Source organism: Homarus americanus, unplaced genomic scaffold (assembly GCF_018991925.1).
Source record: "Homarus americanus isolate GMGI-L3 unplaced genomic scaffold, GMGI_Hamer_2.0 scaffold44651, whole genome shotgun sequence".
Taxonomy (NCBI): domain Eukaryota; kingdom Metazoa; phylum Arthropoda; class Malacostraca; order Decapoda; family Nephropidae; genus Homarus; species Homarus americanus.
In genome coordinates this window covers 612501-626402 of record NW_024713059.1, presented here as the reverse complement: position 1 = coordinate 626402, position 13902 = coordinate 612501, and the positions used below count along the sequence as shown (strand labels likewise).

Genomic DNA, 13902 nt, shown 5'->3' with positions numbered 1-13902 from the left:
GAGGTCACAGGTTCAGCAGGGTCCTCGTGGGGGTGTACTGGGTGGTGTAGGGGAGACGTCAACACCATCAGGAGGTCACAGGTTCAGCTGGGTTCTCGTGGGGCGTACTGGAGGGTGTAGGGAAGTCGTCAACACCAGCAGGGAGAGTCTGGGTTCAGCTGGGTTCTCGTGGGGTGTACTGGGTGGTGTAGGGGAGACGTCAACACCATCCAGGAGGTCTCAGAGTTCAGCTGGGTTCTCGTGGGGGCGTACTGGGTGGTGTAGGGGAGACGTCAACACCATCAGGAGGTCTGGGTTCAGCAGGGTCCTCGTGGGGGCGTACTGGAGGATGTGGGAGACGTCAACACCATCAGGAGGTCTGGGTTCAGCTGGGTTCTCGTGGGGGCGTACTGGGTGGTGTGGGGAGACGTCAGCATCAAGGAGGTCTGGGTTCAACAGGGTCCTCGTGGGGCGTGCTGGAGGATGTGGGGAGACGTCAGCACCATCAAGGAGGTCTGGTTCAGCTGGGTTCTCGTGGGGGTGCTGGTGGTGTGGGGAGACGTCAGCACCATCAGGAGGTCTGAGTTCAGCTGGGTTCTCGTGGGGGCGTACTGGGTGGTGTAGGGAGACGTCAGCACCATCAGGAAGTCTAGGTTCAGCAGGGTCCTCGTGGGGGCGTACTGGAGGATGTGGGGAGACGTCAACACCATCAGGGAGGTCACAGGTTCAGCTGGGTTCTCGTGGGGGCGTACTGGGTGGTGTAGGGGGAGACGTCAACACCATCAGGGAGGTCTGGTTCAGCAGGGTCTCGTGGGGGCATGCTGGGTGGTGTGGGGCGAGTAACACCATCAGGGGTCTGAGTTCAACTGGGTTCTCGTGGGGGTGTACTGGGTGGTGTAGGGGAGACGTCAACACCATCAGGTCTGGGTTCAGCTGGGTTCCGTGGGGAGGTGCTGGGTGGTGTGAGACATCAGCACCTTGAGTTCAGCTGGGTTCTCGTGGGGGTGTACTGGGTGGTGTAGGGGAGACGTCAACACCATCAGGAGGTCACAGGTTCAGCAGGGTCCTCGTGGGGGTGTACTGGGTGGTGTAGGGGAGACGTCAACACCATCAGGAGGTCACAGGTTCAGCAGGGTCCTCGTGGGGGTGTACTGGGTGGTGTAGGGGAGACGTCAACACCATCAGGAGGTCACAGGTTCAGCTGGGTTCTCGTGGGGCGTACTGGAGGGTGTAGGGAAGTCGTCAACACCAGCAGGAGGACAAAGGGTTCGATGGGAGTACACAGGGGATAGGTTCTTTCCCTCCTCTGTTTCGTCTTCTTATTAAGCAACAGAGACCAGAAGGCATCCCTCATATATCTGCACACACACACACACACACACACACACACACACACACACACACACACACACAGTACGTCACAGCAGGTATGGCACCATCCACAACCGCAATGCAATCGTCATAAGGAGCAAAAACGGGACGAGACCCCAACGCTATCAGACATTTACTCACACGGCGTTAAGTCCATCAGGTGATATTTATAGCAATGGTAATGATACATTTTAGCCGAGTGTTAATATACAGGTGTTGGGTTGTAGTTAATGTTGTGTGTTACACCTCACCCAATACACTAGAGACTTGGTCATTATAACACCACCTGATTTGCCTAGATTATTTGTATCTCATTTCAAAGACCTCGTTAATATTTTGGTTTTGCGGTTTTAAATTGGGCACCGATAAACCCCCTGTCCATCTGTGGTTGATGTATCGCATTCGGTCGCTGTTCATTTGTTTGTCGATGAATCGCTACTTGTCTTTAAGGAAGCAGGTGGAATATCGGCTTTTAGCGTCTTATCTGAACCCCAACGGATACTAAATGATGTCTTAAATTGGCAGGTACAGATCTCGGGAACTTGTCATTCTTTCTTAAGAGCTCGGTAATGAACACTTGTAGCCCCACCAAGTATTATTCTCCCGGCTATATCTCATACTTTGTGGGTCTCTGTTTCTCCGATTCACTCTCTCTCTCTCTCTCTCTCTCTCTCTCTCTCTCTCTCTCTCTCTCTCTCTCTCTCTCTCTCTCTCTCTTCCTTGTTTTGCTTTTTTTGTTTCATTTATTTTGTTATCTTTCATTATTGGATTGTCTTTTATTTTTTTTCTTTGCGTGTTTGTTTTTTTCCTCATCTCTCAGACAATGAACCCCGCAACAGTCGTAGGAGATGATGCATAAGTAGATAATCTCCAGCGGGAACCAAGTGACAAGGAAGCAGTTGAACGCGTGTGAAGGAATGAGTGTAGCACATTGAACAAGTGTCAAGGTAAAAGATATTATTGAAGAGAAACAGGTGATTATACAAGTGACAAGAAAGACGGCAGGAAACTAGGTAATAACAGGTGTGGTTAGAATCAGAAGTACAACAGGTGTAAAAGAAGTAGGCAAGCAAAAGGTGTGAGGAATATAACAACTTGATTGAAAGACACAGGTGCCAACAGATATGAATTTAAACAGGTAAACAGTATTCTTGAAGGGAACAGGTGTGCAACAGGTGTTCAACAGATATAATAGAAGACTTTCATCTCATCTTAGGTGTTGCTTAAGGACTGGGATAGAAATGCACAATACAAATTTACCTGGTAATGACCTTAATTAGAGGTGAGTGGTCAGAGACGCTCCTACAACGGGTGTAGAGTACTGTCGATAGCTTAAGAGGGCAGGTTGATGGGATACTCCTGATCACTAATTGTTACAGATTATAGGGGTATTGAGGGTGAGGTGGGGTGGTGGTGGTAGTGATGCTGGTGGTAGTGATGGTGGAGGTGGTGATGGTGGAGGTGGTGGTGGTGGTAGTGATGGTGGTAATAAAATGGTGGTAGTGATGCTGGTGGTAGTGATGGTGAAAATAAGGTGGTGGTAGCTGCATATCTATTTCAGCACCCAACAACAACAATAACAGTACTAACAACACTTAACAGCAACAGCAACAGTAACAGTACCAGCAGCAGCAGTAACAACAGCACCAGCAGCAGCACGATAACCAGTACCAGCAGCAGCGGTAACAGCACCAGCAGCAGCAGTAACAGCAGCAGCAGCAGTAACAGCACCAGCAGCAGTAACAGCAATACCGGCAACAGTAGCAGCAGCAGCAGACAGCAATAACAGCAGCAGTAGCAGCACCAGCAGCAGCACCCTAACAGCAATAACATCAGCAGCACCAACACCAGTAACAGCAGCAGCAGCAGCAGTAACAGCACCAGCAGCAGTAACAGCAATAACAGCAGCAGTAACAGCAGCACCAGCAACAACAGCACCAGCAGCAGCAGCAGTAACAGCACAAGCAGCAACAGTAACAGCCCAGCAGCAGTAACAACAGCACCAACAGCAGTAACAACAGCAGCAGCGACAACAACAGCAGCAACGGTAACAGAAGCATCAGCAGCAGTAACCACCAGCAGCAGCAAGAAACAGCACCAGCAGCAGTAACAGCAATAACAGCAGCACAGCAGCAGTAACAACAGCAACAGCAGCAGCAGTAACAACAGCAGCAACGGTAACAGCAGCAACGATAACAGCAGCAACAGCATCAGCAGCAGATAACAACAATAACAGCAACAACCAGCAGACACCTAACAGCAGCAGCAGCGAGCAGCAGTAACAGCAATAACAGCAATGGCAACGCCAGCAGCAACGCAAACAGCAATAACATCAGCAGCACCAGCAACGGTAACAGCGAAGCAGTAACAGCACCAGCAGCAGTAACAGCACCAGCGCAAACCCTAACAGCAGCAGTAACAACACCAGCAGCGGCACATAACAGCAGCGTAACAGCAGCAGCGCAACGGTAGCAGCGGCAGCAGTAACAGCACCAGCAGCAGTGGTAACAGCGCAGCAGCAACAGCAATAACAGCAACAGCAGCAGCGCCTAACAGCAGTGGCAGCGGCGACGCCTGGCAGCAATAACATCAGCAGCACCAGCGAGTAACAGCAGCAGCAATAACAGCAGCGGCACCCAGCGCAGCGGCAGCAGCAGCAGCATAAGATAACAGCCCAGCAGCAGCACCTAACAGCAGCAGTAACAACAGCAGCACCCATAACAGCAGTAGCAGCAGTAACAGCAACAGTAGCAGCACCAGCAGCAGTAACAGCAGCAGCAGTAGCAGCACCAGCAGCAGTAACAGCAGCACCAGCAACAGCAACAGCACCAGCAGCTATAGCAGCAGTAACAGCAGCAGCGCATAACAGCAATAACATCAGCAGCAGCAGCAGTAGCAACTAACAGCAGCAGCAGCAGCAGCAGTAGCACCAGCAGCAGCAGCACCAGCGGCGCAGTAACAGCAGCAGCACCCTAACAGCAGATAACATCAGCAGCAGCAGCACCGGCAGCAGTAACGGCAATAACCAGCAGCAACCATAAAGTAGTACCACCAGCAGCAACAGTAACAGCACCACCAGCAGCAGCAGCATCTAACAGCAGCAGTAACAGCAGTAGCACCCTAACAGCAGCAGTAACAACCAGCACCAGCAGCAGTAACAGCAACAGCAGCACCAGCAGCAGTAACAGCAATAACAGCAGCAACAGCAGCTGCGCGGCAACAGTAACAGGCAATAACATCAGCAGCAGCACCTAAAGCAGCAGTAACAGCACCAGCAGCGGTAACAGCAATAACAGCAGCAGTAACAGCGTCATGGCGACAGTAACAGCACCAACAGCAGCACCTAACAGCAATAACATCAGCAGCAGCAGGACAGCACTAACAGCAGCAGTAACAGCGGCACCTAACAGCAGCAGTAGCAGCACCAACGGCATTAACAACAACAGCAGCTGCACCAGCAGCAGTAACAACAGTAACATCAGCAGCAGCACAAACTAACACAGCGGCAGTAACAGCAGAAGCAGATAACAGCACCAGCAGCAGTACAGCAATAACAGCAGCAGTAACAGCATCAGCAGCAGTTACAGCAATAACAACAGAGTAAATGCACAACCGGCAGTAACAGCAATAACAGCAGCAGCCGCAGTAGCACCTAACACCAGTGACGGCAGCAGTAACGCTACCAGCAGCAGCAGCAGTAACAGCGCAACAGCAGCGCACCTAACAGCAATAACATCAGCAGCGGCACCAGCAGCAGTAACAGCCCAGCAGCAGTAACAGCAATAACAGCAGCAGTAACAGCATCGGCAGTAACAGCACCAACAGCAGCACCTAACAGCAATAACATCAGCAGCACCAGCGACGGAGCGCAGCGCACCTAACAGCGGCAGTAACAGCAGCACTACACAGCACGGTAGCAGCAACCCAGCAGTAACAACAGCAGCGCAAAAAGCAGCAGTAACAGCAATAACATCAGCAGCAGCACTAAAAGCAGCACCTAACAGCAGCAGTAACAACAGCAGTAACAGCACCAGCAGCAGTAACAGCAATAACAGCAGCAGTAACAGCATCAGCAGCAGTTACGCAATAACAGCATGTAGTAAATGCACCAGCAGCAGTAACAGCAATAACAGCGGCAGCCGCAGTGGCACCTAACACCAGTGGCAACAGCAGTAAGCAACACCAGCAGCAGCAGCAGTAACAGCACCAGCAGCAGCACCAACAGCAATAACATCAGCAGCTCTAAGAGCAGCATCAACAGCAACACCTATCAGCAGCACTAACAGCAGCAGTAACAGCGGAACACAGCAGCAGCAGTAAAGCAACACCAGTAGCAGCAGCAGTAACAGCACCAGCAGCAGCAGTAACAGCAGCAGCACTAACAGCAGCAGTAACAGCACAAGCAGCCGCACCTAACAGCAGCAGCAGCACCAGCAGCAGCACCTAACAGCAGTAACAGCAGTAACAGCACCACCAGTAGCAGCACCAGCAGCAGTAACAGCAGCAGCACCTAACAGCAGCAGCAGCAGTAGCAGCACCAGCAGAAGTAACAGCGCCAGCAGCAGTAACAGCACCACCAGTAGCAGCAGCAGTAACAGCACCAGCAGAAGTAACAGCGCCAGCAGTAGTACAGCACCAGCAGCAGTAACAGCAGTAACAGCACCAGTAGCAGCACCTTAGCAACAGCAGTAACAGCACCAGCAGCAGCATCTAACAGCAGTAACAGCAGTAAGAGCACCACCAGGAGTAGCAGTAGCAGCAACCAGCAGCAGCACCTAACCACAGCATTAACAGCACCAGCAGCAGTAGCACCACCAGCAGCAGCAGCACTTACCACCAGGAGCAGTAACAGTACCAGAAGCAGCAGCAGTAACAGCACTTAACAGCACCAGCAGCACCTAACAGCACTTAACAGCAGCAGGAAACATGAGTAAGAGTTTATATCGCTGGATCGCGTGTGTGCCTGGCTGCCCACCAGGCTTGGAGACGACCCACACGCCCACCCACCACCGCCCACACATACCTACTCACACCCACACTCATACCCAGACACACCCATATCCCCTCACTTGCCATCAACTATACCTCACCTCTCCGCCTTAAGGAGTTAGAATTAGTGAGAAAGATATCATTGGGTATCGATCCGTGTACCGAGGTTAGCAATTGTTTCCAAGGTTTAAATGGTTTGATAAAAGGAAGATTGTTGCGTGTGATTGTTGACTCCACAGCAACTGATGGCATGACTGAGCAAGCAGACTTTTCTTTTCTTTTTTTCTTTTCATTCTCTTCTCTCACACCTGTAAGCTATATTTTCTTCCATTCAGCTATTAGCTCTCTGTTAATTACGCAAAGTTTTTCTTATTCCTAGAAATATTGAAGGTGCCGAATATTATCAAATGCCGAATATTGTAAAGTGCCAGGAATATTATAAAGTGCCAGGATATTATAAAGTGCCAGGAATATTATAAAGTGCCGAATATTATAAAGTGCCGAATATTATAAAGTGCCGGTAATATTATAAAGTGCCGATTATTGAAGGTGTTTTGAGCAGTGCCAAGGGAAGAATATAGGAAGTTGTGGTGCTATGGTGTGCCAAGAGTTTGGTGTCAGAAAAGTGCCATATTTTTAAAGAGATTTTACAGACATAATTTCAATAATGACAATAATAACAAAACCAAACATTGACTTATGATAATTTAACAAAACATTTAATCTGACTAAACACTTAATCTGACCAAACACTTAATCTGACTAAACACTTAATCTGACTAATCTTTTTGGTTCGTTTTGAGATAATCTTTTTACCCATACTAGAGATTCTAACCAACCAATGAGAACTCGACAACTTCAATAAAGATTACTGACCAATCATCGTTGGTGTTGGAAGAGATCAGATTGGTCGATGTTGTGAGCTGCACAGTTTATCTCGGCTCCTGACTGGCCAGCTTGCCCCGCCTGTCGTGAGGGGTCGAGTAAATATAGGCTACGACACATAAACATTGCGCTAGTCTCAGATGCTTGGAGGGAGAGAGAGGGAGAGGAGGGGGGGCTGGGAGGGGAGGGAGGGAGACACTGACAGATAGACAGAGAATGTGAGAGAAAGAAAGAGGAGAGAGAGAGAGAGAGAGAGAGAGAGAGAGAGAGAGAGAGAGAGAGACAGACAGGTAGAGAATGAGAGAGAAAGGAGAGAGAAAGAAAAATGTAGAATGAGGTAAGAGAGAGATAACTGTGTGGAGAGAAAGAGAAGGGAGAGATGAAAGGGAGAGAGAAAGAGGTGAAGGGAGAAAGAGGAGGAGGGAGAAAGAGTGTGTTAGAGAGAAGGTGTGCAGAGGCGTGCAAGTGGGAGGAAGCATCTGACAGGGAAGAATATAGGGGACGGGCATGGGTGGAGGAAGATGACCATGGGCGGTGAGGAGAAGGAAGAGAAGGCAGCGGGGTGGGGCGGCGAAGAGAGGGCATCATGGGTGAGGTTAAAAAAAATAAGAGGGTAGCATGAGGTAGGGGTGGAGGAGAGGCTGGAGCGTGGGCGTGAGGACAGTTATTTATGAGTCAGTGGCTCTCTGGTTTCACGACACCCCCAGACTTATAACCAATTAATAGCCGGCCTAGGCAGGGGGCACACCACCAGAGAAGGAGACGGAGAGGGGCGGTGTGAGAGTGAGAGGAGAGAGTTGTCTCTGTCTTTACTGTTCATTGTTGAGTCTGATACTACTTTTTGCTTGACCACTCTGATATTTTCTTGTACACTTAGTTTTCTTTCATATTTGACTTAGTCTGTGTACTCAAAGACTCACAACACAAGGACCTAAAGCTAATACATCATATATCAGGGACCTGTAGGATTCGACAAGAGGCGTAAGCAGACATCTCTTCCTGGGTCGCACAGGTTGAGGCGCTGGAACAAGTTTTTGGATGCTTTGCTCTTAGGTTTCATTGAGCTTTGATCCTTGATCAGTTAAGAGAGTTTAATAGCACCATCACCCAAGTCCTTGACCTCCTGAAGACATCAGTATTATAGCTCTGATATCTGACTCATATTTATTTATTCTTGACTTCTTGAAGCTAATCCTCACATTGTTTAGTTGGACAATAATGGATGCAGCTAGGTGCTGGAGAGAACCACGTAGGTAATACAACATGTTTGTTAATTTCATTCCCAGGTGCTTGCTGGATACATCAAACCGAAGGTCCTGCCCACTGGCTGTTCGGGAGAGGTCATCTGGACAGGGGCGGTGAGAGACGGGGAGGAAAGGAGGCTTTGGTCCCAAGAACAGTTCAGGATAGATAATAAGAGAATGTCAACATGAAGGTCACTGTAAGTCGACTCTAATCTGTGACCTAGGGAGACTTGTTGATGACCAATTCTTTTGATGAACTTGTAGAGGTTGTTTGGTCCCACTGTATGTCATTCCTGAGGAAGATTTTTTACGAACACAAACATCTCAGGAACCACAAGTGCGTTAGGTTAGGTATGACAAGGCGATACATGTCACATAGATGATCCTGCTCGGGCCTTATTGTATCACGGTCAAAGAGAAATAATAGTCTAATACTTTGTCTCTGATTCTCGTCTCGCTGAGTCTCTTATCTCTGTTTCTTGTCTCACTGTATGTCTGTCTCTCCCTGTGCTCGCTTCCCAGTTGACCCCTGCCAAGACTAGACAATTAAATTCTTTCCTGCCTCAAATATCAGTATATACCTGTTTCACTGATGACCCGTGCAACTAATGACCACAAACAATCCCATATTCAATATCCTGATAATATTGCAATTTACTGGTGATCCTGCAAGATTTTAGGACTCAATTTTTTAAGCCAGCCCTGGCAACTATTACAACTTTCACCTCCTAATGAAAACCAAACCCTGGCAACGCTTACAACCTCTCTGACAACGCTTACAACCTCTCTGACAACGCTACAACCTCTGACAACCCAACAATCTCCCACAACGCTTACAACCTCCCCGACAACGCTACAACCCCACTCTGACAACCTTTAATACAACCCTTCCAGTTTGATTGCAACCTCACCACAACACTTCTAGAACAAACACCATCCTCAAAGCTCAACTTTTCTCTTTCTTCACATTAGCTGTAAAACAAGTTCTTTATCTGTCATCCTATGAATTTATACTGATTATGACGTGACCTATCTCCTCTTCTTCACCCCACAGGTCGTCTTAAATGCCATTGATATTGTTCCAAGGTTTATTTATTACTTTTATATATCATAATCTTCGCATAGCTAAACTAAAAACACATTTGAAATATATTCATTTTCATCTCATGTTGACTTTGTTGCCTTTATTCTAATTATTATCACATTAATCGCCTCGTCAGTCCCCAGAGTCAATATTTTATCTTGGCCGCAAATTTAACGTCTGATTTGAACTAAACAATTTTTAATGATGTACTTTCACCCTCACTTAGATTAGGTTAAGCAAAGTTAGGTTAGGTTAGGCGTTGTTGTTGGGTTATACAATCATTAACCCCTTCATTGCCCAGAACACCACTTTGATATATTAAATTTGCTAAACGCCAGACGATTTTATCTCAGAGGAGACCCCTGACACAAAGGGTTATCCACTCTCACCGATAGTTTCTGATTTAAATATTCCCTCCCCCCTCCTCCTCCTTCCCCCCACCCCATCCCCCTCCTCCCTATTCCCTCCCAAATGATCAACTGATCACAGAAAAAAGTACTAGTCAGTTCAATCAATGATTGAGACTGATGAACCAGTGAATCAGATCACTGTTTCATGAGTCTCGGTCATTTGATGGGATGATGAGTGTAGGATTAATTATTATTTTTATCTGACTGTGTGTGTGTTGTCCTATAAAGACACAATTCATGTTGTTATATGTTCTTGTCCATCATTCATATTCCTTACCTGTACAATAGTTATTAACTCCTAACTGTAGTAGGCTTATTCAAGTTCTGTGTTGTGAGTCTTATAAAAACACACACCAATAAAAATACATAGCAATACGTAATATATATCTATGTAAAAGCACATTTTAATTAGATAAATAATAAACTATATTTATCTTGTAATGGTAATTCGATAATAAACTTTAAGTAAATATTCAATACTTATGTAAATTTGTATGATAATTCTTGAGTTTTAATTGATATTATTTTACCTATAGTTGATTCAGGATATTGTTTGATTTTTTTTAATATTATTCCAAATTAAAACTAAACTGCTTTTGTCTTGCTAATATTTCGTTCATTTTTACTCGAAATTCTTCATTAGGAAAAATATAACTAACTTACGATTATTTATTTTTATATTAATAGTAACTGAGTTTTATTCTTTGTATTAAGTAAATAAAACAGGTGTAGTGAAATTACCATTTTACCAGGTGACACATACAAACCTTCTGAATATTTAGGTGAGGTAATTATAATCTGTTAATTGTAATTATTATTCTTATGGAAATTTGTAATTATTTTTACAACTCTTCAGGAATTTGTTCGATTTTATTAACTTTATAAATTGTTTCTGGATTTTTTGTGATTTTTATTTGTATTTTGATAATTTAATAAACATAAAATTAGTTAATTGTGAATCTTAATAAAAAAACTTCAAGTAGATATTTCTAAATTAAAGTAAAATAGATTGTTTGTAAATCATAGTAATATGTTGATTATCTGTTTGTAAATCGTAATAATATTTCATTTATTATTCGCGAGTTTTAGCGAATAATCAATTAATTTTCCTTCACAAACCCCCAAAGAAAAAATTCCTCTGTCTTCTGTAAAATTATGAAAATTTATGAAAGTATCAATAATTTAATGCCTTGTCCTTACACGTCTTCACTAATAATATACGAATCTCCCTCACCTCTAAAATATGGTAAATCTAATTCATTTTCCCCAATTTCATATATTATTTAATTTACAACCTTAATTCCAGTGTATAATATTTACATACATAATTCACTTCATTATAAACTAGTGAATAAATATTTCCTTCAATATAAACTAACAACATCAGTGTAAGTCCTTCACAATAGCGATAAATAAATTCACTTCCATGATGAATAGTTACTTTTATCTTCATCTCGGTAAATGTAGGTGAATGATTGAGTTTTATTTAAGATTCATATGTGACTTAGTGGCTATTCAATAGACGAAAGAATATGAGTAAGAGAAACAACTAATGTGTGGAGTGTCGCGGTGTAAACAGGTCAGGCGAGATAAGAGAACGTCTATGGGTTTTCTCCTACTTTCAGATTGTGAAGGATGTTGTGTGTGTTGTGTGTGTGTGTGTGTGTGTGTGTGTGTGGTACAGGGTCGTGTGTTTACCATCTGTTGCAGCAGGTATTAGGCTTTGTGTCTGTGTGTGTGTGTGTGTGTGTGTGTGTGTGTGTGTGTGTGTGTGTGTGCAGTTTTACTCTCTCTCTCTCTCTCTCTGATTGTCCTTTTTCTCTGTTTATATATTTACGCATTACAATACACACACACACACACACACACAAACCCATACCTACAACTACACTATATAACTTCATCAAAAAACACACATGTAATAACCACCCTTGACACTCATGCTAAAATGAACCTAATATTACCTTACGCTGACAGTGCTGACGACGCTGACGGTGCTGACAGTGCTGACGACTGACGGTACTAATATAAGGTCTTTTGAGATTTATTTTTTCCCACATTAGATCCTACTTTTTTTTTTGTTAATTATCTTCCTTCTTCTGTTCTCCATCTTTATCTTCTTCCTTGAACATGTTATTCATTTCTTTCTTCTTCACTATTGTCGTCACAAGGTCTTCCTATAATGACAATATAATACATAAATTTAATCAATTTTTATATCTTTATCTCAACCCTCCAGGACATAGAACCAATCTCTGATATTACGGGTTCTCTCTCTCTCCCCCCCCCCCCCCCCCCCCCCCCCCCCCCTCTCTCTCTCTCTCTCTCTCTCTCTCTCTCTCTCTCTCTCTCTCTCCTACAGTTCTCTATTTTACAAGGGCATAATGAGGTACAGTGAGAGAGAAGAAGAGGAAGAAAAGAATACAAACAGACAAAGCGTAAGAGGAAAAAAAGAACAGACAGCGTAGAGACCATCGCTAGCGCACAACAAGTTTGGTAGGTAAGGTGTAGGCAGAGGGTCGACGGAGACCACCTCATTACTGCTGATGAAGAACCCACCTGAGCCGTCCACACGTATAATCCAACACGGTAACGATCTGCGCCAAGGAATTAAAGTAATAGGAAGTTTTCGATTGGCAGTGGCCGTAGGGTCTTGTGTTGGAGCGAAATATTGCGTTTGATGACTATCATCCCTCGTGATGCATGGTAATGAAAATCAAAGTAAAAACCTTCAAAACAGCCAATGTTGGATATACTGTACTCTCTCTCTCTCTCTCTCTCTCTCTCTCTCAGCGCGGTGCTAAATGGATCATGTGAAGATTAGACACCCCAACTTATTTTACCTGATGATTAATGCTAACCTAACCTAACCTGCCCTACCCTACCCTACCCTACTCCTACCCTCCAACCCTACCTATCCTACCCTACTCACCCTACCCTACTCCTATCCAACCCTACTCCTACCCTACCCTACTCCTGCCCCTACCCACCTGCCTGCCCTGCCTACTCTACCCTGCCCTCCCTACCCAGCCCCTGCCCCTACCCCTGCTCCTGCCCTGCCCTACCCACCCAGCCCTACCCAACCCTGCCCTGCCCACTACCTGCCCTGCCCCACCCCTACCCTACCTACCCTACCCCACCCCTACTCCTACCCTCTGCCCCTGCCCAACCCTACCCTACCTTTACCCAACCCCTGCCTCTGTACCCCTACCTACCCTACCCAGCCCTGCCCTGCCCTACCCCTACCCTACTACCCTACTCCCTACCCTGCCTACCCAACCCTACCCTGCCCAGCCTACCCCTACCCCTACCCCTACCCAACCCTACCCCTACCCACCACCCACCCCTACCCCTCTCCCTACCCCTTTACAACCCTACCCCTACCCCTACCCCTACTACCCAACCCTACCTAACCCAGCCCAACCTACCCTACCCTACCTACCACCCCTACCTACCTGCAACCTACCTACCCTACCTAATCTAATCTACTCTAATCTAACATAACATAACCCAAGTTCATGCTAGGGTGTTTAATCCTCAGGTGAAATTAATTAGGTTAGGTGAGGTTAGGTTAGGTTAGCATTAATCATTCAGGTGAATTAAGTTGATAAGATGGGGTGCCTATTCTTCACGTGATCCAAATAAGACCGTTTTCATTGTGTCAGGTAAAGCTTTGTGATATTATGTAACAGGTGATTGGTTCATTCTTTTTCTTCTTATTATTATTTTTTTCATAAATATACTGTATTTCTCAGTTTACGATGACGGAAAAAAATAAATTGGATTTTTTTTTCCGAATCAGATTTACTGTAAATTGTAACATCGTTTTAACTGTTCCCGATTTGGACGATTTTGATGTAAAGTAAAAATTTGATTCCGTAATATTTCTTTCGTTCTAGTTCTTGTTCTTGTTTCTTCCTTGTTGTTCTTGTTGTTCCTC

At 45.4% G+C, this 13902-nt stretch overlaps 1 protein-coding gene across 1 annotated transcript in view; it reads right to left on the bottom strand.

Moving 5' to 3' along the window:
- Positions 1–219: 219 nt before the first annotated feature.
- The window catches only part of LOC121865645 (early nodulin-75-like), a 25426-nt gene continuing 11743 nt past the window's right edge, over positions 220–13902 (bottom strand). The window contains exon 2 of the mRNA XM_042365173.1: positions 220–659. Coding sequence (XP_042221107.1) covers positions 220–659 — 440 coding nt within the window. The remainder of the gene's footprint in view (positions 660–13902) is intronic.